Below are 25,471 nucleotides of genomic sequence, written 5' to 3' on the forward strand. Positions count from 1 at the left end.
CGGAGTTTTGGTGACTCGCGATTTTCAGTTACCCTTGTTAGTGGGGTGATTTTATATATTCTAAGTAGTGCTTAGAATTTGGGAGGGGTTGTAGCCATTCAAAGGTTCGTTTTACACGATTAAAGCTTTAGGATTGTGCCCCTATGACATATGTATAGCATTAGCGTCGAGAATTTGTGATGAAATCGTCATTTCGAGCATTTTTAGAGTGTTTTTCTCAAGCCCTCAATTGTAGCTACGGGATTGGCTTGGTGCTATAATGCTTTGCATACGTTTTTATGCATTCATGGTGACATGGATCATGAATAGTTTGAACCAGACTCGTTTAGTGCGAGCTACGTTCGAGTAGTGATTTTGCTGCTTCTCTTGTAAATGTCGTATTGTGCGACATTGCCATGGTCAAGGTAGTCACATGTTGAAGTGTGCCTTGTCCAAAAGCTAGGTGCCTTTCTTTACCCATAATCATATTTGGAAATCTTTTGACTCACTTGCAAAATTGAGATAAACGCATACTTAGCTTAAACCAACGACACTTTATTATGTTCGAAAAAGTCTTTGAAAATTATTTGAAAATTATTTAAAATCCGAATCCTACTGTGTACAATCCGAGGTGTCTTAAGTAAGTTGACTTATAGAAGGGTTATATGAGTGAATCAAAATACTGTTACTTTTTTTGGAATGTTGTCTAAGGATTTGCTGGAAGCCAGGGTGCAGGCGTCAAGATATACTTGTGCCTGTTTGGCATATGCTTTCAGGCTTTTAAGGCCATCTTTTCCAGAATTGCGGGAATATAAACCGTTTTCAAATCGACTTAGATTTACTTGGTGTATGTCCGTACAAAAGGTTAAGGTATACTTAGTTCTTTCCCTAGCTCTTTCATTTCAATTTTTAGCCCCCAGTTGCTATTATGTCTTCTCTTTAATGATACTTTTAGATTTCTATTTTAGATGCCCGTGTCATATGTCTGAGTAGGGTGAGCCTTGGTTAAGTGCCAAGTCCTATTGACAATGTCTGATTTTTTTTCAAAGGAGATTAGCAAGCATTCGAATTACCATGAACGGGTGCCCTGAGTTCGAAGGAACGATGGGGCGATGCCGTAGAACAATCTTTTTCATTGCAAGCTTACTGCATTTACTACTTGTTGGCGATCATGACTGTGTCTAGTGGTGAAAGAAGGTCTCTAAGCGAACGACTATGTCTAGTGGTGAAAGAAAGTCTTTAAGTGAGTTAGTTCGCTTTAGGGAGGGTCAAGTCGAGTACTTTAGAGGTCATGGACGCTTGCGCTAGCACCCATTCAATTGAGGCAAAGCGATTTTTTTTGAGTCTTGGCTAAGTGCCTAGGAGTGTGAGTGCTCCTTCTGGCAAGGGTACGTGCCCTTATTATTTTTCGATGTGTGCTCATTAATTTTGGCATCTTGATGACTTGGATTCTTCCTTTGACTTAAATTTTTCTTTCAACTTGGATTGCGAGTAATTAAATTTCAATAAGGGACTCTATTTCTTATTCTTGTTTTTCTATAGGCTTTAATATTTTTGCAAATTGGTTGGACCGAATCATGGATTGCCTACGTATCCGCCTTAAATAGATTTAATTTGGAATCAGGTCTTGCGTAGTTCTTAGCCTAGAAAATGGTTTCATAGAATGCCGATTTTAAACAAGTATGTTCTGAGGTGGAAACATATTATTTGAAACGGTAGAATTAGTGAGGTTTATTATTATTTAAATCTGCTGCCTTGCCGTAAGCCAAAAAAATTGTTTTATATTTTTGAGTACATGTATTTTCTTTTCATGTGTTTTTTTTGGTACGTATACCTGAATACGTGTTGTACCCCTCCAAGTGTTCGTTATTTTTCCGTGTATGTGCGGATAAAATGACGAGCACTTCTGGACAAATTTTTCAGCAAGCAGAGAGAGTCGGCGCCCAGGCTTGGGCGCTAAAGATTTCGGCGCCCAGCTCTGGGCGCTGAAAATGGTTTCTGGGCGGATATTTTTTGGTGCACTAAATGCTTCTTTATTTTTCTTTTTAGACTAACTTTAGAGGCGCTTTTGCAAAGTTTCTTTTTTATTATTCACATATTATTATTATTTTTTGCACTTTTCATTTGTTTCCCTTTTTTTTGTTTGTGACTCAAGACGGCTTGAAAGATGGGTTGAATGAGATAGGAGAATTTGTATAGGTGTTTGGTCAAGCATGAGGATTATATCTGCTAGGACTCATAATTTGCAGCCTCAAGCTAGTGTCATGAGCTTACATCAACCAAGGACAATGAGTAGCATGGGGACGGCTCAAGGGTATATCAACAGGATGTGTCTGAACAAGGTATATGGTTATTATGCTAACGGTGGTGTAATAATGGGTTTTGGGCTTTGGAAATGATGGGTATGACGCACGTGTCAATGGCCGTGCGTGGTTTGCGTTTGACAACAAGTTCAAGAACAAGAGTCGAGGTAATGGTTTCTTGGGTTATGACAATGAGAACATGGATGGGTTAAATGAGCTGAACAGGGGCCCCAGAGCGAAAGCGTCTAAGAACATAAGGATTGGAAAGGGTAGACATCGTAGAATTTTATGATTTGGATTGGTCGACTCAATTCTTTTCCTTCGTTTATTTGGGTAGATTTCGCACTTTGGGAGGTACGGGCTAAGTATTTCACGGCTCTTCTTTTCGCTCTCCCTTTTCTCTCTCTATTTTTTTCTTTTTTGCTCGGGATTTCCCCTTCAACATAAAACTTTTTTATTTGGGCTAAAAGGTAGATGGTTGGGGTCTTTGAGTCACGAGGCGAGACTGAGTGAGCCTCGTTTGGTAGGCCTATAGTGGACCTTTAATTTTAGTAGGCCTAGGGTGGACCTTTAATTTTGTCTTACTTTGCAAGCGTATTTAGTCGTTTCTTAAAATATTCAAATAGCGTAGATTCAAAATGTTGTTTTTACCTTATTGAATTTTAACGAAAGAATTACATCGAAAGTAATTTTTTGTTTCTTTTCAGATTCCAGTTTCTGGGATTTAATTGGAAGTTGTGATTTAGACTCAAACTTTCATTAATCTTTCTGATTATAACCCGTGTATGAATACAAGGAGGTGGCCTAGACTCAAAATAATGACGTGGCGTCACTACTACAAAATAGGCTTATAGCAACGCCCTTTTATGCAACAGTTTCAATGGCGTTGCTATATCATACTTATTGCAACAGTTAAATAATTATTAATTTGAGTAGACTTTAACTTTAGAAAAGTGTTACTATAGAAAATCTATTGCAACAGTTGTATAATTTAATTATTTATTGCAACAGATTATTTATATAATATTTTGATGAAATATTGCAACGGTTTTTTTTGTCAAATATCTAAACAACATTAAAAATTAAAAATCAAAAATTAAAAATGCTGAAAAGTTTTTGGAACTTTTTGTTGAGCGCTAATTATTTTTGGTTTCCCTCCTTCAATCCCAAACCCTTACGTTTCACCCCAAAGTCCCAAACCCTTCTGTTTCACCCAAAGCCTTCGTCTCTTTCGTTGCTTCGTTCTTCTTCTCTGTTCTCTTCCACCTGATTCGTTCTTGTCAATCCTCTCCATCATCGTTTCCCGAAGCCAGGAGAATTGGATATTAGCGTTTCTGAATTAAGAATTGGGTCCTTTGCATCGGAGAAAAGTAGAAACCCGCAAATTGCTTTTGTGAATTGGCTAGAAGGACATACAAGGTAAGTTTGTATATATTTCATCGAATTTTGTCTAAAATTTCAGAATTATGCTGCTTAATTAACTGGTTAAAATTGGAATTTTTTTGTGTGGTTTTGAGTCTGTTTCTTAATTCGGGAATTCTGTTGATTTTTATTATGTGCGTATGATTTATTTACAATTTGTTTTTGTTGATTCCACAATATCAATCAACTGTATTATCGATCGATGGTTATTTTTGGATGATTTTATTCTGAATTTTGGTACTTTCCGCTGTAATTTATTTGTTCTTTAATGTCTCCTTCTTCGTTTTCTGAACTTGTTCCTCTGTGTTCTTACTTCTGTGTATGCAGTTGCATCTATTTCTCTTCTAAATGCAAGTTTGTTTCCTATGAGTTCTTAATCTTAAAATTTCTAATACTAAATGCTACTGCACTATGCTTCAAATTCGGTGTTTCCCTTTTTAGAGTCACAGACCTGATTAGTAATGCCACGAGCAAATAACTTCACATATGATGCTGCTAGTTTTTTTTTTTTGGGTGCTTGGGTGTTGCTGGTGCGTGGCTGATGGTTTCGTTCTATTCAGGTGTTGGGTGCTAGCTCTTTGATGATGTGTTGTTGTTGGTATAGTCTGATGGATAGGTATGGTAACTGCTGTGTTTTGTGTAGTTGGTTGGGGTTCTGCTGCTTCTGCAGACTGTGCTGTTCTTGCTAGGTTGTGTGTGTTTTGCAGCTGGTTGGGTGTAGCTGTGGTTCTGGGTCTGGGTTTGATGTTGCACTGTTGTTGGGTCTGGTTCTAATGTAGCTGTTGGGTATGCTACTTAACACTGGTTTGTTTGTTCAACTTGATATGTTCTTCTTGTAAGTTGGGTTGCTGTCCTAGTTGGTTGTTATTGAACTATCCATATCTAAGTGAAACAACTACTCTGTATTTTCAGATGTTGGTGTGCAATATTTTGACATCAATAGAAACTATTATTGCTTAGTTTTTTTCCAATCTGATTGCCAGCAGCTTGAATGCGGGGGATATATTTAGGATACGGTTGGGAGAACATGACTGTCTTGGCTACTGTTATCTATTAATTGAAAAGAGTAACTGAGTTGTGATGTAGACAAAGAGAGAAAAGCTCACTTGGGGAATTGCTTTTATTGCAATGTTTTTGTGTATCGTGTATGTTGTTAAGGATACTAATTAATTAATTCCAAGTAAAATCATAGTGTCGATTCCCTATTTTACTTATTTATGACTCTGTTCTTGTTTTTATATGCTCGATCAATATCATACTCTCTAATTCAACAATAATGATTCTGAACTTGGTTTTTGGTACTTGTTATTTTGGAATTGATTTTTTGATTTTGAAATTCTGCTATGAAGCAGCCCTTCCGTTAAGCTGGTGCAGACTGAGCACATTTTGACTGCTGTTGGTTTTGGGCAAAAATTCTCTTGGAATCAAAGGTACTTCCACTCATTGATTTGTGCTTTCTTTATTGGGTTTTTGACTAACTTTATCGTTTTGATTATTTTTTGGTTTGTTGTAACTGAAATTACTTGTTATTTAAATTGGTTGTAACTTAAGTTACTCGTTATTTTTGCCCATAATTATTTTGGTATCTATGTTGAAGTTGATGTTTTGAATTGATTCCCTATTCTACTTCTTATGCCCTTTTCCTGTTTTTGTATGCTCTAGATCTCTTGACTTTTTATAGACTTTTTTGTGATCTATAGACTTTTTTTTGTGTAATTTAGGCATTGTCGTTGTGAAATATATTTAAAAATGGATCAAAATTGGATGAACTTCCCTAGAGGGTCAGAAGGTTTTAAAGCTGCTTTGAATATTTTTCTTGATGGTTATTTTGCAAAGGATGCTATTGGAGGACAAACCTTTTGCCCTTGTAAAAAGTGTTCTAGGCGTTTTTGCCATTCTAGAGACGTCATTTATGATCATTTGATTGTTGACGGATTTGTAAAGGGATTCAGGGAGTGGGTCGTTCAAAGGGAAGCATCTTCATCTACAAGTAACGATATGTCTGGAATTAATGATCAAAATACATATGATGATATCGATGGTTTATTACATGATACTTTTATTGAGGTGGAAGAAGGTTTAGATGGAGATCAAGGTGTTCCAAGTGAGCCAAATGAGGAGGCTAGAAAGTTTTATAAGCTAGTAGAAGAAGGGAAGCAAGAGCTTTATCCGGGTTGTAAAACTTTCTCAATGTTATCCTTCATAATCCGTTTATTTCTCTTCCAGGTCCTTAATGGCTTAAGCAATGCGGCCTTTGGGGATCTCTTAGAGTTATTAAGAGAGGCGTTTCCTATGGCTCGACTTCCAAAATCCTATAACGAATCTAAGAATATAATCAAGGATTTGGGTCTTGATTATAAAAAGATACATGCTTGTCCCAACGATTGCATTCTTTACAGGAAGGAGTATGAAGGAGCTGATGTTTGTCCCAAGTGTGAAACATCAAGGTGGAAGTCTAAGAACGTCCCTGCAAAGGTTTTGAGGCATTTTCCTTTGAAGCCTAGACTCCAAAGACTTTTCATGTGTTCTAAAACAGCTGAGTCAATGGTTTGGCATGATAAAGAGCGAACAAAAGATGACAAAATTAGACATCCAGCAGATGCACAATCTTGGAAGGACTTTGATGAGACGTATCCTGACTTTAAAAAGGAACCAAGAAATGTTCGACTAGCTCTTGCCAGCGATGGATTTAATCCATTTCGAACTATGAGTGTTGCTCATAGCACATGGCCTGTTGTGTTGATTAATTATAACCTTCCACCCTGGTTTTCTATGAAACCTGAATATTTTATGCTGTCTTTGTTAATTTCGGGCCCTAAGTCTCCTGGAAATGACATAGATGTTTATTTGCAACCGTTGATTGATGAACTGAAGGAATTATGGGAGTATGGGGTTGAGACATATGATGCATTTAAAAAGCAATCATTTCAATTGCATGCTGCTTTAATGGGGACGATAAATGATTTCCCGGCTTACGCTATGTTATCTGGATGGTCTACTAAAGGAAATTATGCATGTCCTAATTGTAACCATGATGTGACACCGAAATATTTGCCTCACAGCAAAAAAAATTGTTATATGGACACCCGTAGGCTTCTTGATGCAAGTCATCCATGGCGAAAGGATAAGAAATCATTTAATGGAGAAACAGAGGATAGGTGTGGACCTTCTCCGTTATCAGGCACTGACCTAGTAAATGAGTTAGAGAACTTTGTAAATGATTTCGGGAAACCAAAGAAAGGTGGAGGAAGTAAAGGTCCATGGAAAAAGAAACCAGCTTTTCTTCAATTGTCATATTGGCCTAATATCAAATGTCGTCATAATCTTGACGTCATGCATATTGAGAAAAATGTTTTTGACAATATTGTTGGCACGTTGTTAGACATTCCAGGAAAGTCTAAGGACCACAACAATGCGCGTCTTGATTTAGTGGCCCTTGGCCTAAAGCCACATCTCCACCCTTATCTTTCTGATGATGGCAACCACATGTTATTTCCACCGGCACCTTATACAATGGGTAATGAAGAGAAGGATTTGTTCCTTAAAGTTATTAAAGAAACAAAGTTACCTTCTGGGTATGCATCGAATATAGGGAGATGTGTACAAGTTAAAGAAAGAAAGTTTGCTGGTTACAAAACTCATGATGCACACGTTGTGCTTCATCACTTGCTTCAAGTTGCTGTTAGAAAAACATTGCCAAAAACTGTAGCAGTACCTTTGATTAGATTGGGTAATTTTTTTCGGGGTATATGTAGTAAAATTGTCGATCTTAAAGAATTAGACAGATTAGCATCTGAAGTGGTTGATGTAATTTGTCAATTCGAAATGATATTTCCTCCTGCTTTCTTTGATATTATGATGCATTTACCCGTTCATTTAGTAGAGGAAATCAAATTTGGTGGACCTGTGCAATATCGATGGATGTACTTTATTGAGAGGTATCTTGGTAGGTTGAAGTCATATGTCCGAAATAGGAGTAACCCCGAAGGAAGCATAGCAGAAGGGTATATGATGGAAGAATGCTTGACTTTCATTTCTCGATATTTACGTGAAGGTGTAAACACTAGACTGGACAGAAGATGTGCTAGGAATTTCGGGGTGGCTGATAGGGATGAGGAATCATCTATTTTTCCTAAGATAGGATATCCTCCTGGAGGAAAAGGGAAAAGAAAAGGGAAGGGATTTACTTTGGATTTTCAAAGTTTGAAGCAAGCTCATAGATATATCATCTTCAATTGCGGCGATGTTACAGTGGAAACTTATATCAAGTAAGATGTTATAAATATTCTTTATTTACTTCATTTTTATTTTAATAATGACTTATACATTTTTATTCTTCAAATTTAGAGAACACCAAACTTGGGTGAATAGCCAGGGTCGAAAGCGTAGATGGGATACCGCACAAAGTCATAGTAGAGATTTTATTGTTTGGTTTCAGGAAAAGGTTCAAATGGAACAAGTTAATGGTGACATTTTTTGGTTGTCTAAGGGTCCTAATCCTAAGGCCAGGAGGTACACTGGATATTGTATTAATGGTTATAAGTTTTACACAAGAGAGCGCGACTCAAGAGTAAAGACGCAAAACAGCGGAGTCACTTTAACAGCCTTGACTTCAAGTTTTGCTAGCTCAAGGGACCGAAATCCTGTAGATGGAGATGTTACCTACTATGGTGTTATAGAAGAAATTATTGAATTAGACTTTTGGTCTCAATTCAGTGTTGTGTTATTTAAGTGTGATTGGTTCCTTGGTGATGTCGATGAGTGTGGGCTTACATATGTCAATTTCAAGAAGAAATGTTCCAAAGATGATCCTTTTGTATTGGCTTCTCAAGTTCAACAAGTTTACTTCTCCCAAGATCCAGTTGAAAATGATATTCAGTATGTTATGCAGGATGTTCCAAGAGATCTTTTTGATTTTGAGGAAGAGCTTAATAAGGAAACATATTGGGAGGATCCTGTTGATTTCAATTGTAATGGCATGCCTCATGTTGATGCAAATGATATTCATGCAAGAGCCGGTGGTGAAGTACGATCTATAAACATAAGTGATTTGTTAGATGTTCCGGCCGAGCCTGAAGTTGACTCTGACCATGATGATACGGATTGGGATTGGATGCTTGCTATTGAGGATATCCCGATTCCTGAGTCATAGGGGTTACCTAAGGATAACAAATCCAATCAGTTTTAGTTTCTTTAATATACTTTTTATATACTTTTTTGGTAATATTTGGATAAGGGAATGCGTTTGAACCTTTTAATTTTTGTTGTTGAAGATACCCCAAAGATGAGTTTGAACCTTTTGATGTTCCTGGTCTGCTTAGTTCTATTTTTTGTGCTTAGGTTATTTTTAGTGCTTAGTTTTATTTTTTCAGCTTCTTTGTTGAGTAATGTTCTGCCTACTTATAACCTTAAATGTTGACTTTGTGTGTTTTGTTCCAAAATCGACCATGCTGGCTGCTGTTTTCTGATTTGTTGTTTATTCCGAGTTCTTCGGTTCTGGTAGTCAGGTCCGCCTGCTTACTTAGTTCCGCTTTTTTTGTGGTGGTTAGTTATAATGTACTACTAATGTAGTGATGTGTTTTGATATTGTTTGTATAGCTTTTAGGCTAGCTTGCAACTTGGTTTTGTTATTGTTTGTATAGGTTTTAGGCTAGCTTGCAACTTGGTTTTGTTATTGCTTCCAAATTTATCAATCGAGTACAATAGCAGCACATCCATAAACTTAATGCAGCAGGAATTCTAATGATCATTTACATTTTCTTCTCAAATGCCCCTGTTCTAATTTAACCTTGATGCTTCCCCCTTTCCATTATATCATGAAAACAAAAAAAATTATCATTTTGTTTGGAATTTTTTGTTAAAAAGGTCACAGTATTTTGTGGATTTCCTGAAAATTAGTAGGCAATCTACCTCAAATATTAGTTGGAACTTAGAAGGCTGACAATCAAGGCATTCCAACAGCATGACAGACTTAGACCTAGTAACTTTGGAAACTTGTAGAATAGATATGCTGCAGACACCAACTACTCAATTGCCCTGCTGAAAATCTATCATGGACTTTTTTAGTTCGTTTTTGCATCTTCTCCTGGAGTACACTAGTATTGCACTGAAAATTAAATTCTAATACTTCCTGTGCTGTGGTTTCTAAGATTCAAAAATTCTAATAACACTAGTATAGCACTGAAAATTAAATTCTAATGTCTAGTTTCTTTTCTTCTTTCTTTATGCACTGTAATTGGTGCGTTGTATTTCTGTGGTAATATTACAGTCTCTGTGGCTGTCTTGAATTTTGAGATTTCTGATTTGTCTCTCTTTTGTGAAATATTCAGAGATTTTATTATATTCTGCTTGTGTCATGTCGTCAAACCATTGTTCTAAAAGGTTTACTTATTTTTCCAATATGGATGCCTACAATTCGTTTATTTTCTTTTCATCCCTCGAACTAATCTTTTGAATATTTGTTTGTTTTTGTTTGCATTATTGCAGTAGAAAATGGCAAAGAATGGAAACCAAAAAGCTGACAGAAGCTCAACTACAACTGCATTAGCACCGTATGAGAAAATAAGGTCCATGACCATAGAAAAGAATGCCCAAAAATTTAGAGACCTCGGGTTATTTGATATTGCTCAACAAATGCGGGATAAAAATAAACGTTTTGCAAAAGGAAAGGAGAATGTCAATTGTAACCAAGATGATCAAGACTATGTACCTGAAAATGATCATGACTCTAATGATGATGAGGTGGAGATTTCTCGAGTGAAAAAGGTGGCAACTGAAGCCACAACCAATTCCGCAGCAAAATCTATACCAAAAAAGGTTTTACTTTCCAATTATCATTCTTCTTTTTTGTGTCTAGTGTTCTGAATTTCTGAATTTTGTTCTACTTGGTTCTGTTTTTGCTTGGTTCTGTTTTGTGCTTGGTTCTTTTACTGAATCACTTATTGGAGATCGCCTTAGTTGCTATCTCCATGTACCTCTCAAAGCTGAATATGGCTCCAAGTCAAGACATTAGACACTGCAGTTAGACCGCCAAAATCTGACAACAATTACAGATGAAATTCTATGTCAATTTTATAACAAAACAGACATAGTGTCTGCTAAAAATTAACCTGATCAAACACTTTAACAACTGAACAAGTTACAGACGTGCCCAGACATTTAGCCAATGTTCTACTCCGTATTATTTAACATCACCTAACACTTTGTATAAGCATGTCATTGCAAGGAGCCCAAATAGGCCTCCCATCAGGTTACCCCTATTACTGATATACTGTATTTTCTTCCTTTCTGATCTGATTTCCAGCAGTCATTCACATGAAAATGGATGTTGATAACTTTCTAGTTTGTGCATTAAGTGATGGTGCATGCCTGCCTTCAATTCCATGTTTCAAGAATTTTACAAATATAAAAGGTGATGCAAATGATGGCATATACATTTATGATTACGTGAAATTTTAAAAGAAAATTAAATGCAAATGTATTTTAAGTAAGTGCCTTTATTCAATGATTGGCAAATAAAACAAACAAGACTTAGGATTAGTAATCACCACTTGGAAGCAGAGTTACCTGGTTCGTGGTTCGCTTCGGTACGGGGTACGGGTTCGGGTTCGCGGTTCGCGGGTAGCTGATTTTCGGTTCGAGAGAGGTTTATGGGATTTTTTGTGTGTGTGTGTGTGTGTGTGTGTGTGTTTTAGTGTCATTCAAATTGAGGCCTAAATTCTTAAGTACTCGTACAACCAGAACTAGCTGATCTGTGCAGACTGCAGAGTCTGACTTTTAGTAATTTTCTAAGCATGGGATATTGATCAAACATTTAATAATTAATACTGATGCTCAAAAATAAGTCAACTAAATAAAATTCAATAGATAAAAAACTAAAAACAAAGAAGATTAAACAAACAAAGAAGTTTAAATACTCTACTGCATAAACATTAAACAAACAAAGTACTTAAACTCTGACTCTGACTCTGACTCTGACTTGTTTATGGGATTTTGTTATACAAAATAGGTTCGCGGAGGTTAGGAGCGAACCAGGTAACTCTGCTTGGAAGAATCACAGGGATTTGGCGTTGTACAGAAGGAAACTAGGAAATGTCTGTTTAATGTCTGTTAAAAATCAAATTAAAAATCAGTATATTGTCTGTTTTGAATCAGTATACATAATGTCTGTTTCATGTGTCGTATAGTATTTACTATTGAAAACAAGTAACAACCAGTATTCTAGACTTCTAGCCTTGACAGGAAACTAGGAAATAAGGTTGCACCACTCAGTATAATGTCCTTATGTTTGTCACGCTCCACTCATGTTGCGTGTGTGCCAGACCGACAAAAAAAATTATGTTGGTGTTATTTTTGTTACTGACAATTTATTTTCTTGGTGTTAGAAGGCAAGGACGAGAGAACAACCACCTAGGAAGAATAAGAAGCAACCATTGTGCCCATCGATGGCAATGGATGATTTCCTTTTGACTGAACAACAAATGGATCCCGCTCAAGCACTACAGTTACAGCAAGAAGTGCAACGATTGGAACAAGACCGACAAACAGCTAGGCGCCCACTTTCTGCCATTGTTCCAATGGAAAACCAAGGAGAAAGTGATCTCTCACAACAAGGTTATTGTTTTCAAACACCACCTTTTTGGTTCATATCATATATTTTGTTCTGCTAAGTCTTATGATAAAAATGAATAAAAAAGGCTTTATACTGATGACATGTTAAGATAATGGGTGTTTCAGTGTTCTATAACTGTGTGTCATGTGTCATGCAACAGCAAGCTGGAAACTATGGAACATTTGTTTTTTTAGTGTTCAGCTGAGGTGTGGAGCAGAATTCTGTGATTGATTGGCAGAGACAGTTTGATAAGGGGGAGCATAATTCTGTGTCTTATTATTTTTTTAAATTACCTGAAGGTCTTAAACTGGTAGATGGGTCTTATTATTCTTTAGTTTCAAACTAGATTTTTTTTCTTTGACATGATTAGAGTCAGAAGGCAAAGCATGCAAAAGTTGTATAATCCACTATCCCCATGACTTTTTCATACAATCATTTATCTTAGTTAAAAAAGTGGAAACATACCAAGGCCGAAATCACCAATTTTAATGTTATTCCGAGCATGAAAGAATATGTTATTTGGCGTCAAGTCACGATGAATGATTCTATGCCGTGTATGTGTACTAATGGCAGGTCCTAAAAAGAAAGGTCGAGGCCCGACAAATTTGTTTGATGTCCATGCTCGCAAATGGGAAGACCGTATTGCTATTTATTGTAATGAGAAAGGATAACCAGTTGGACCTGAAAAGGCGAGGAAAGAGCTAACCAGATTCTTAGGAACCATTGCTCATGACTACAATTGGGCTCCCTTGACTTATACAAATTGGAAATCAGTTCCAAATAAGGATAAAATATGGGAATTCGTGAATGTAAGCTTCATTGTCTTACTTTACTAGCTCGATCCTTACACTTTAATTCTTTCCTTTTTATGTTATTTGTTATATTTTGATGTATAACAAAAAAATCATTATTTTAGAGCAAGTACATCCTTCCACCTGAATCTCAAGATTGGGTAATGGACACCCTTGATCAATCTTGGAGAGGATTCAAATGTGCGCTGAAAAAAAAACATTATTATAAGTATGGCAATCTTGAAGATAGATTGAATGATGTTCCAGAAAGAGTGCCCGAAGAACACTACAAGACGCTCCTAGCTTATTGGGAGACGACCGCAGCAAAGGTACTAAATGATTATGATTTTGCTCTACTTTCATGCTCATTATTTGTTTTTTCTTTTGTTAAGCTTGGAGTCATATTAGGATGCTGCCTAGATATTTTTTTTGATTTTCTTTCGATTTTCTTTCATGTTTGGTATGTCTGGTACCCTGCTGGATATAACAGAAATAATGCTACTTAGTATTACTGTTTATACAATTTGGAGGGAGATGAATCTCAGGCGTTTTCAGAATGTACAAACTGATGAATCTCTATTACTGAAGCAGATTCAGCTCAATACTTATATCAGATGCCTCCACTATCCTAAACTCTCTGGCTTAGTGCCTTAATTTTGGTCTCTGCTGGTTGAGTTTTGCTTCTGTTCGTTTAGTTGCGGACACAGTTCTGTTGCTTCTGCAGGGGCTTTTGGGTAGTGCTGGTCTGGTTTCAGGCTGCTAGCTTTGGCAGGCTGCAAATGTTGTTCTGTTGTGTCTGCATTCAGTTTTGTTTGTGTTGTCTTATTCCTGGTTTTCTCCCTGGATCTGGTGTTTAGGTGCAGTCAGTCTGTTTTCTTAGTTCAGCTAGTGTTTCTGCTGAGTGCGGTTTGTTTGCTGTTGGCTAGTGCTCTAGTTCCTGGTTCAGCGTGTGTTGATGGGCTTCTGGTTAAATTTTGTGTCCTGTTGCTGTTGCTTTATTGTTGTTTACTGCTAGGGATGCGGGTTGTGCTCACGTAGCTTTTGTCTCTTTTGCGTTGTTTGGTTGTTGTGTTGGTTTTTTTTCTTCCCTTTGGTAATAAAATATCTCTATTTTACCCAAAAAAAAACAAAAAAGAGCAGAATAGTGAATAGTTGGCTTCTTAAAAAATCATCAGATGTTTTTGTATCTTTTAATTTAAAGAAAAGAAAGGTTTGACTATATGATGAAGTGTCTTCATGGTGCATGATTACAATACACCTGCTCATATCCTCATACAACACTCAAAATATAACCTAATTCTCTAAAATTACCTGTTTCAAGATATGCTCATTATTTGTTTTTTCTTTTGTTAGAAAACAAGTTTGCAGAATTCAGAAAATCGTCGAGAACTAGACAACATGCACACAGTTGGTCCTGTTTCTTTCGCCATGAAGCATGAAGAGATGGTGCGATATGCAATTCATATTGAGCTTAATTATAATGGTTTTGTAATGAAAAACTGATATATTTTGTTTTTCTTATAATTCATTTCTTAGTTACGGAAAGATGGTGTTGCACCATCAAAAAGAAAGATGTTTGAAGAGACTCGACGACGAAAGGAAGGAAAAAGATATGATCGGCCTTATGATGATACTGAACAGAAGATAGTAATTATTATACAATTCTTGTATTTTAATATACATACAAACTAGCTATTGTATCATACACATTGAATTAACCAACTTATTTTCTTTAATATAGCAAGCAATGAGGAAGTTGGAAGCTTTGCAAGATGGACAAAGCAGTGATTCTCGTAAGGATTCATTTGTTGAAGTAATGGGGAATACACGTCGGGGATCAGAACTGTTAGTTGGACGTGGTGTCACTCGTATGAAGCTGGAGGAGAAGAAAACTAGTACTTCTTTGATTTTACCAGAGGAAGTCATGGAGAACATTAAAACTGCTGTTATTGCTGATGTGCAGAAGGATATAAGTGCTGAAAAAGAAGAGTTAGCAAAAGAAAAGGAAGTCCATGCTGCACAAGTTGCTACAGAAGCTGCTGAAATGCAAAGAAAGTCAAAGGAACTTGAATTAGAGGCCTTAAAACTACAACAAATGCGTAGGGAATTTGAAAGTCAACAAGAGAATATTACTCTTGATGTGATAGCTCTGTCAATTGCACAACTACGCCAAAAAAATCCTAGTTTGACACCTCAAATGATTGCAAATGCTATAGTGTCAGCCACTGCAGATGGTCCATAGCATATAGGTTTCTTACCTACTGGTATGTTTTCTAATTCATAATATTCCTTCTCCTTATTTTTGTGCACCTGTTCCACAACGCAGTATTTTGCCTTCAAAACGCAGGAATGCTAAATTGTGAAATAATACAAAGAACATCAATAATGATCAAACCTTAGTAGGTTTAGAAAGCTATCATATCAATTCATCAAGGCATTATATATGTTCATGAAATGATTGAAGGTGTACAACAATATGTTCATGCAATAAATTGACAAGTACATATATCTGATCCGGTGGACCAAAGATCAATGGGGTCCATAATATATGTTTGATCGATCCATTTTTGGAGTTGGGTATTCAATATTGGCCCTATTATTAATATGAATTATCGGTTTTTCCCTAAAATGAGAGTTTAGTATAGACGTATAGTTATGGTAGAAAAATGAGAGTTCAGTATAGAAATATAGTTATGGGAAAGTTTATTAATGTATAACCTGTGATTAGTGTGATAAGTCTGTAACCACTTTCTGAAATTCGTGTCTATACATTGAGCCAAGTATATAAAGGAGTACGTACTCCGTAATATGATACGGATTAATGTGATATGACCACAAAACTAGCTAGTTGTTGATACGAATGATGTATCACGTCATTGCAACTAAGCAAATGCAAGAGAATGTTGTTAACTTAACTTAATCGTTGGTAAATGAAACTGAGAATAGAAAGTATATGTTTTGATTCATTTATGTTTTGGCTTTATCTGTTGAAAGATGAGTCCATGAGAATTGTTTGGATGTCATAAACTGATAACTTTCAACTGCTAACAAATATGGCCCTTTTTTTTATGGGGCAGCAATCACTTGGGTTTTTTTCCAACTAAACAATTGCCCCACTCAGAAAAAGGAATGAGCTTTGAATGGTCCTAATTGGTAATTTCACCATGTACTTGGACGATTTCACCATAATTACTCCATGAATGTCCCTTCTGTTTTGTGCTTTAGCATAAATGCCATAAGGTGCTTATCGCCATATGGGCTGTTGATTGGTGCCTACTGTGTTTGTGAAATGGCATATAGAACCAGTTTTAAGGACTGCATGAAGTTGACCTCTTTTTTCTTTTGTTTTGCAAAAATCTTAGCTTGTTGTATATCATAGGTTGCCTTTGTAAACTTATTTGGTTAACAAGTTCATTCCTATTTTTTAAGGTTTATCTTTTGTCATTCATGTTGAGCTTCTTCTTTCTTAAATATTTGGATTTTGTTCATTGATATTGAATTCTTATTAAAATGTTATACTTGATTTGTTTGTTGTGCAGGATGGTGCATATAGTCAAGAAGTATGAGCTACTTTAAATATGTGGAGATTTATAGGGAACATAAATATTAGACAGGTTTTAAGAAATAAAGCTAACGTATAGAGATTATTGCAGGATTATTTAATTTTAATGGAGGTAGTTTTAGAACATTTTTTGAACCATTCAGACAATTGTAATAGATATTATTATTCTTATGAATTTACAAAATTTTAACTTATTTGTTATGAAAATCTTATTATATGTAGTTGACATTTATTACAGGTATATGGATAACTAAATCCATTGAGAATATAGCTATAGATCAATTGAAAACTTTGTATTACAGGTATATGGATAACTAAATCCATTTGAGAATGTAGCTATAGATCAATTGAAAGCTTTGTATTACAGGTATATGGATAACTAAATCCATTTGAGAATGTAGCTATAGATAAATTGAAAGCATATAAACTCAATTTAAAGCGTTGCCATAAGCTAAATTGAAACCGTTGCTGTAAGCTCAATTGAAAGTGTTGCCATAAGCGCAATTGAAAGTGTTGCCATAAGCTTAATTGAAAGCGTTACCATAAGCTCGATTGAAAGTGTTGCTATAACTAAAACTAAAAGTGTTGCCATAACTCGATAGAAAATGTTGCTATAGGTACAATTAGATGTGTTACCATAAGTGTAAGTAAGTGTTGCTTTAGTTTTAAACTCCAACCAACAACCAACTAATAAGTGTTGCCTTAAGTTAGCAAAAACCGTTGCCTTAAACGTGTAAATGTTGGCTTAAGTTGTTGAATAACTGTTGCCTTAGGTTAAAAGTGTTGCCTATAAAAAGCGTTGCCTATAGTTAATTATGGCAACAGTTTATCATAATTGTTGCCTAAAACCGGGAAACTGTTGCCATAAACTTATAGCAACGCCCCCTATTGGTAACGGTTTTTTAACCGTTGCTATAGGCCTATTGCAACGGTTAATTGATCTATGGTAACTGTTTATTGCCGTTGCTATAAGCCTATTTTGTAGTAGTGCGTAAGCCTATAATACTTGACCAAGCAACTCTCAGACTTAGGCTAATTGGACCATAACTTTTGTTGGTTGACACTTTAGATTTTAACCCTTGGGTGTTCATTTGTCATGCGCCATTTTGTTTAATGTTGGCAAGGTAGTTAATTGGGGAGATCGAATTTTTATTTTTGCAAGACTAGAATCATTAGTGCGGCTTCTCTCTTAATGTGTATTGCTTTACCCCAATGGTAGCCCTATTGGTATGCCGATTTGGGTATTTTCATGGTTGGTCATGTTGCGTTCATGGAAAATCTTTTAGTCCGTACTTAATAGTATTTCAAGGAGTGAGTGACTCGAGAGGACTATGATAGTCGTGACCCAATGTGATTATAAGCCTTGAGGCCATTAATTTTTCTTGCCAATGGTATTGACACCTTAGGTTCACTTTGGGGTTGTGCGACTATGGGGGATGATTTCCAGAATGTGACTGTTTCCATTTTGCAATACTATAGTATATTCTTTTTATTGGTGAGAGAGTATTGAGGCCGTGGATTCTTAGCAAGGGATGACAATTACATATGGGTGCTTATTGATTTAAATGTTAGGAGGGGAGACTCAATATGGTTTAACCTTTTAACTTGCAGAACGACACCAAGCATTGGGACCGATTCTATGGATAAGACAACTAAGACTTAGGATTTAGATTGTACTTTGGCATAGCCTAGTCTAGACTCAGATTTATTTTTTTATTCGAACATTATTTTTCTTGAAGACTTTATTCGAATATTATTTTTTGAATATTTTGCCCATGTGACATTCAAGGTCGTTTAATTAGCATGCTCGGTTTTGGTGCCGAGTATTGCCGTCGTAGGAGGCCTAACAACGACACAAAGAGTTATTTATTTTTATTTTTTAGTCGCTTTTAGAATCGAGTACGTGCCTTTTCATACGCCCTCGCAGCAATTTTTTTCGAAAAGTTTATATTTTTTTTGCTACGTATATTTTTTATGCGCGGGCACCGAGGCTGTTGTGCCTGACCAAAAGGCCAGGCAGCAACTTCAGCGCCCAACAGTGGGCGTGAGAAATTTTGGCGCCCAGCCAGGGGCGTTGAAAATGCGTCCCTGGCTGGTTCTCGTTTTCTGTTTGCGTCTACTTTTGTTTATGCGACTTCAATTTTGCGTGCTTGCCTAATAACGTCCTTTACGCGTTGTGCAGCGTTTGTGGGATTCGTTACGGCCATCCCGAGCGTCGCTTATTTTTGTGGCGATCGTTCGGGCTTGCGGAACACGTATTTTGATATAACTCTTTGGCAAATTAGTCTATGAATGTTTGGGCAATTTTTAAGGTCGTTGGTTTTCTAGGATAGTTTGTCACACACAATCACATATTTCGCTACACATAACTACATTACAAACATGGATTTGAAAATTAAATATGTCACGTAGTTTATGATAGGCTTCTATGGGTAGTTTATTTGCGCCTGGCTTGGTACCGCTTCTATCGTAGATCCAACACATGCCCCGGTCGAGGTAGTGTCTTCAACAGACGAATTTCGCTCAAGAGGCCAACCCGCAAGTGCAAGCCAAGGGGGCATGCAGGCGAGAGGGACCTAATGAGCGAGAGATTGGGTTCGGGATGGGTGTACTACCTGCACAAGTACCGAGTGGGAAACATGCGCGGCGTATGCACCCCCCTATTGGCGAAAAAAGGTATCCTTAGTCCCAACTCCCGAGGGAGCCGAGATTCGTTATGATGTTCTGCCCGTTCACATTAATATGCTGATTTTCAGGTCGTCCCAACTTGATGGGGAAATAAACGCGGGGTAGGATCGTTTCACCCTTCGGCTATTTTGATTACCTACAAGCACGAGTATTTCCTTCACTATCCCCAGCAGAGTCGCCACTGTGAGGGGGTCGAAAAAGCGCGAGGCAAATGCGTGACCTTGTCCCTCGTGGGTGTGACGATTCTTTTTATTCAATCAAGTGTAATTGGATTTCCTGTGAGTATACACCCAATTGACTAGTAATATAGGAGTCGCCATTCAGTTTTTAACGACAATGAGAAAAACTGACAAAACCCGGTTATCGTGACATAAAGGGAGTGCAATTATGTTTGACAACGACGGCCGTAGGTTCCCTTGTGATCCCTGGTGTGGGGATCTCTCAATATACACCCGCAAGGTAGAGATTGAGGGTTCGGGGGACTGTAACTACCGAGAGGAGTAATTCGCTCGTCGATAACTCCAGAGGCAGGATATCCTTACTAGCTCAACATAAACAATTGAAGGGACATGCGTTAACTATTAAACTAATCTGAGTTGATTTTAGCAATATGCAACATATAATACTAATTCGATCGTGATTATCTGATTTAAATAGCATTAAGGGACCTAGCATGATAATCCGATTTCCCAAAAATATTATATTTGTTAGGCGTGATAGAACAATCAGATTAGGTTAGTTTGACAGTTCATAAAAAGGGCGAGGAAAGCAGTTAAATCATCGAAAAGGGACACATTACGACGCACCCTTGAGAGGTGCGTCACGGTTCTCAGAAAACTAACCACTTTGACTTTGCTATTTCTCCTTTTTATTTAACGAATCTCAATTATGGGACAGGATACGTTCTGTTCGATTTATGGATCGATTGCGACAGAACGCGTGAACAGTTTCGCAGCGAGAGGCTTAGGCTGAGGGTTGGAGTCAATACTCAGAATATATGTGTTGTTGTGTGTTTTTTCACGTCGATTTTAGGGTCTATTTATAGGAAAAAGTGGCGTAGAAAGATAGTTTTTCAGGAATTTGAATACGAAACGGATTAGGAAAAGAATCCGTCCCAGGTATTTTCGGCGCCCAGCTCTGGGCGCTGGAATTTTCGGCGCCCAGGGCTGGGCGTTGAAAATAGGGTCTGGCAGAATTCTTTGGTCAGATTCGGATTCCTGAAATCCGTAGAGTTTGAGATTAATTCGAGTCTTTTAGCGCGTATCAATTTTATGACGGAATGCGTCTGGGCCCGTTACGAACTCTAGGCTCGTTAGAATTTTAATTAATACGTAACTCTTATTTCCGAATCCTATTAGGAATAAGATTCTCGCGGCTTTCTATCTCATTTAGGATTTATGTTGGAATGCAACACCTAATTCTGACAGGTTTCTATCCTTTATGTTTTGCCACTTTTAGAAGCTACCTTTTACGGCAATTACTATTTTTAGCAGGTTTCCATAAATAGCAGGTTTCGGGTGAAATGAAATGGGGAATCGAGATTCGTTTATTTTATAGGAGATGCGTTGTCAAGTGGAGTTTTTATGCTTTCATCATCGAACCTTTCCCTTGCGGGAACGGGGACAAAAGTAGGTGTCTACAGGGCCATCTCTTCCAAATTGGGGTAGAGGGATGGCTTGAATCCATAGGACTAGGTCAGCAGGGAGGATGAAGGAAAGGTACTTGATGTTCCACTTCCCATTACTTATAATGCTACTGAGTTTTTGGTTTTCCTCACCTGTGTTCATTGGACCAGCCACTAGAGATCTAAGGGAACCTTTTCCTGTCCAATTATCATGCCAGAGGTTAATATTTTTCCCATCCCCAATGTACCAAGTAGAAAACTTTTGGTATAGATCCCACCCTTTCCCAACATTCTGCCATATATGAGAACCCTTGTGGAAGGGAGTGAGGTAGGGTCTGTTCTCAATGTACTTATCCTTCACAAGCTTACTGGCCAGGTTTATGTTTGTGTCAAACTTCCAGCAGAGTTTGGCCATTAAAACTTGGTTCATAATAATTGCTGCTCCGATACTTAGCCCCCCTAATTTCTTATCCCCACAGGATTTAAGCCAAGCTACTAGGTGAGTTTTCTGGGTTTGAGGTTCAGAGTCCCACAAGAATTTTGCACAGATTTGGTCAATTGTTTTTAGGGTTTTCTTGGGGAGATAAAGTACTTGCATGGAGTAATTGGCTATGGCAGTGAGGGAGGCCTTAATGAGGACTAGTCTTCCAGCTTTGCTCAGGCACTTTGCTTTCCATGAGGCCAACTTACTTTTAATATTCCTACAGACATAATCAGTTTGGTTCTTTGTTGGCCTCTTATCAGTCAAAGGGAATCCAAGGTAAGTACCTAGGTCTGGGCTAGGCTGGACTTCTAGGGCTGAACAGAACAGATCCTTTTGTTCTTGAGGAGTATGCTTTGAGAAGTACATTTTACTCTTTGCATTGTTCATCTTTTGGCCAGAAACTCTTCAAAGCATAAGATAAGTGCTTGTTTGGTTATCAATTGTAATTTTATTGAAAAGGTAGATGTGATAGGAGTTAGTTGGGTATTTTTTTTAATTGAATGAGAGAGTGTGTGGGGACAAAAAAAAATTAGTGGGAAGAGAGAGACAATATAATAATTGTGGGGGTCATTCCCAATTTAGGAGTGTAACAACTAATCTGGGACGAACGAAAAAAGGAAAGTGTAACAACTAATCTGGGACGGAGGGAGTAACAAAGAAAACATGTAATTTTGTTTAATTTTATGTTTAGGTAGCCATAAAGGCCCATAAGGCCACAAAGGGCATAGATGCAGGCGAGATTTAATCACATATTTTTTTGAGACTTTACCTACTTAGATTAACATCCATATAAATACCTCATCGAAAAAAGAAAAAAAAAACTTCCACATCCACATTAATAAAAATCTTTCTATCTTAAAATATTGATTGTTAATTGTTATGTCTCATCCAGGAGTATTATTCATTGGTGAACCTATGCCCTATACTTTTTTTATTATTGATATTATCGTTATTTAATTATTGTCCTAGTTATATTACTCAAATCAACCATTTCCCCCCTTACCAATAGTCTAGACTGTCGATTAGTAGTAAAAAGAACATTGTTTCCACGTGGATACTATCCTATTTCCCTTGCTATATTTTTAGTTGGTGAACGTTAGGTTTATCTTTGATAAGAGTGCGATTTAACCTGTCAAAACCGTATGCCTTGCTATTCCCAAGTTCCTTTTCAGTTTGCAGCCAAAAATATGGCTTAAACTCTCATGCCAAAACTCAAGTTAACCTGCAAACAACTCCAACCACCTCCAAAAAATCAACTCCAACAACTTCGACAAATCAAACCAACATGTAAACCGTCGGAGAATTTCGCGAGAATCCATTCCTAATGTCGGCGAGTTTCGTATGACCAAATCCAATCCTAATGTCAGCGACGGTTTATATCCATTCCGTATGATCAAATCAATTTCAGTAACTTTTTCCACTATGAATTATATCCATCAAGCAGGGGCGTGGCAAAGATTTTGGGGGCCCTGTGCGGTTTCATAAAATTGGACCCTTTTTCATAATTAGACGTAACTCGAAAATATTTAGTTCAAATTAGTAGGGGATCACTTTTAACTTTTTCATGCTATTTCTTTTGTGGTTTTAGTATCATTATACCCCCTTTTCCTATTACACCATTCCCAATATTTAACAAATCACCAATTATTGAAAAAATAGTCAGTTATATGAAAAATAATTTTTTAAAAATAAAATTTATAATATTTACCAACAAAAGACAAATTTTAATATTTTGCGAAATAGGAACAAAGAAGCAGAGAATGAGGTCCCGCCAAAAAAAAGTAGAATGATAAGAAAGATAAATTGAAAAAAACAAAGTAGAATAGGAACAAAGATGGAAAAAAATAGAAATAAGGAGGAGAGAGAAACGAAAGTGATGGCTGTCATTATTTGTTAAAAAAAAGACCAACATAAGAATCGAACGCGGAAACCAGGGTTTATATAAGAGACATTTAACCATTGGGCCAAACTATAAACCTTGTCATCTGCTGCAACTTAATACTATGTACATAACAACGATTTAGGGGCCCTTCTATTTGGGGGGCCCTGTACCGTCGCCCCGCTCGCACCCCCTCTCCGCCGCCCCTGCCATCAAGCCAACAAATTTTAGTCTTCGGCCAGACTTGCCAAGAGAACAACATCAAGAAACACTCAGATGTTCTTCCCCCCTCAAAATACCAAAATTTCTAAAAATAATCCTTAAACTTACCAATCTCTGAAATTCTGTACTTGTATTTGGTCGTAAAAAATGGTGTTAATCTGATAATCCGTGACTTTTTTTAATCTGGAATTTCGTTAACAATTACTGAATTATACAACCGAGAGTACCGTCTAAATGGTACTTCCGGGGTAAAACGCAGCGATTACAAAACAAAACGCGCGCGACATAGAACGTTGGGTAACATAAAATAACATGTGAAACGACCTACGTAACATACGAAATGAAAAAAGTAACATAGCATAACTGCCAAAATTATAAGTATAAATAGCCTTAAAATGAAGAAAAATTACAGTAACGCTTCATTTCCATTTCGAAACTTTCTCTTTCCTCTCCACTTTCTCACTCCACATGCAATGCCACAAACCGCCATTTTTTGAGATTTTTAAGCTTTTTCTCTCCTCTCCATTAACATTTCTTAAAAGTCTCCTCTTCATTTACATTTCTCCTTGTAATTTTTGAAGATTTCTGAAGTAAAATGGAAGAAAAATTAGCCTGAAAAACATATCCATAAAACAAGGAATTCAAAAGTACAAGGTGAGTAACAATAATTTTTAAATAATTATGTAGTTTTTCCTAATTTTTGTTCATATTTTTGAAAATTTGGACTTATAAACCCTAATTTTTTGAGTTTTTTTCTTTTTAAATGTAAAATTGTAGTTCTGAATAACTTGAACACGATGACACAATTGCATCATGAATTATTTAAAATCTAATACGATGACACAAATTGTATATTCGATAATACCTAGGTTTTTTTGCAATGATTATTTAAAATCTTGCTATTTTGTAATACAGAGAAACTAACGAAGATGAAGAGAATCTGAATGAGGAGAGTAGTGATGGCCGGTAAAGGGGGTGAAAGCTCAAGCATGAAGAACAATGAAGATGGAAAAAGGTAATTGTTTTCCTAAGCCAAAATAGAGTAATAATTAATTAAAATCTTGTGTTTTTATGTTACTGTGTATGTTACTGTATATGTTACGTCAGTATTACACTGTGTTATTTGTTTCTTAATCAGGTTAATACTTAATATGTGATTTTCTTTTTCTTCAACATTAAACTTTTTTTTTTTAATCTTTTAAACCATATTTCAGTCCATTAGATTAAAATTTGATGTAAATTTGCAACATAAGCCGTTTAAAATTTAGAGACAAATACTTTAAAACATATGTTATTTTCCTATATATCTATGTTATTTTCCTATTAATATATGTTATTTTCTCTTTCATGTTATTTTTCACAAAGCTAATGTTATTTTTTTTCATAAAAAGCGAACATGACGTTATTTTAACGCGCGAGAGTACCTTCCTCCTGGTACTCTCGAGTGCACCTAACAATTTGCGTTTCGTCAATTGGGTGTTTTGATTGCTTTCTGAAGTGGGTAACGTGTCAGGTGTAAATCTGGGTTTTCGTTATTGTGCTAGATCATGTTGACGAATTGAAGAAATCGGGGGTTTTGTTGAAGAAATCGGCTTGTTATACATTTTGATCGCCAATTGCGATAATGGTTTAACTATTTCAACCGCTATTTCAGTTGGCGGTTCCGTGCTAATTGATTAAAAAATACTAGACTGGTTTCTTGATAACGTGGACGGTAGAGTGAAAATTAACATAAAATGAGGCGTATTTTGGGAATTTACGTATTTTTTAGCATTATTGCCAGAAATCGCTCGAAATATACGGGTCAAATGATGCATTGGCAAGTGCGCCGGTCCAATTAATACAAGTTAAAACGGAAGCAATAATTTATTCATCCCTTGTGCTGATTAACTCCCCAATACACCAT

General features: G+C 36.6%; 2 protein-coding genes across 2 annotated transcripts; both read left to right on the top strand.

Annotated features, from left to right (window-relative positions):
* The first annotated feature begins 4,322 nt into the window (after positions 1–4,322).
* LOC130463202 (uncharacterized) lies at positions 4,323–8,856 on the top strand. Its single transcript, XM_056832259.1, has 5 exons — positions 4,323–4,430; positions 4,484–4,539; positions 5,054–5,134; positions 5,426–7,972; positions 8,052–8,856. The coding sequence occupies exons 1-5, from the start codon at positions 4,323–4,325 to the stop codon at positions 8,854–8,856; spliced, it is 3,597 nt and encodes a 1,198-aa protein (XP_056688237.1).
* A 5,884-nt stretch (positions 8,857–14,740) lies between these two features.
* On the top strand, positions 14,741–15,348 carry LOC130463203 (uncharacterized). The gene is made up of 2 exons (XM_056832260.1): positions 14,741–14,919; positions 15,070–15,348. The coding sequence occupies exons 1-2, from the start codon at positions 14,854–14,856 to the stop codon at positions 15,346–15,348; spliced, it is 345 nt and encodes a 114-aa protein (XP_056688238.1). The 5' UTR covers positions 14,741–14,853.
* Positions 15,349–25,471: the final 10,123 nt, after the last annotated feature.

Source organism: Spinacia oleracea, chromosome 6, assembly GCF_020520425.1.
Source record: "Spinacia oleracea cultivar Varoflay chromosome 6, BTI_SOV_V1, whole genome shotgun sequence".
NCBI classification, from domain to species: Eukaryota; Viridiplantae; Streptophyta; class Magnoliopsida; order Caryophyllales; family Amaranthaceae; genus Spinacia; species Spinacia oleracea.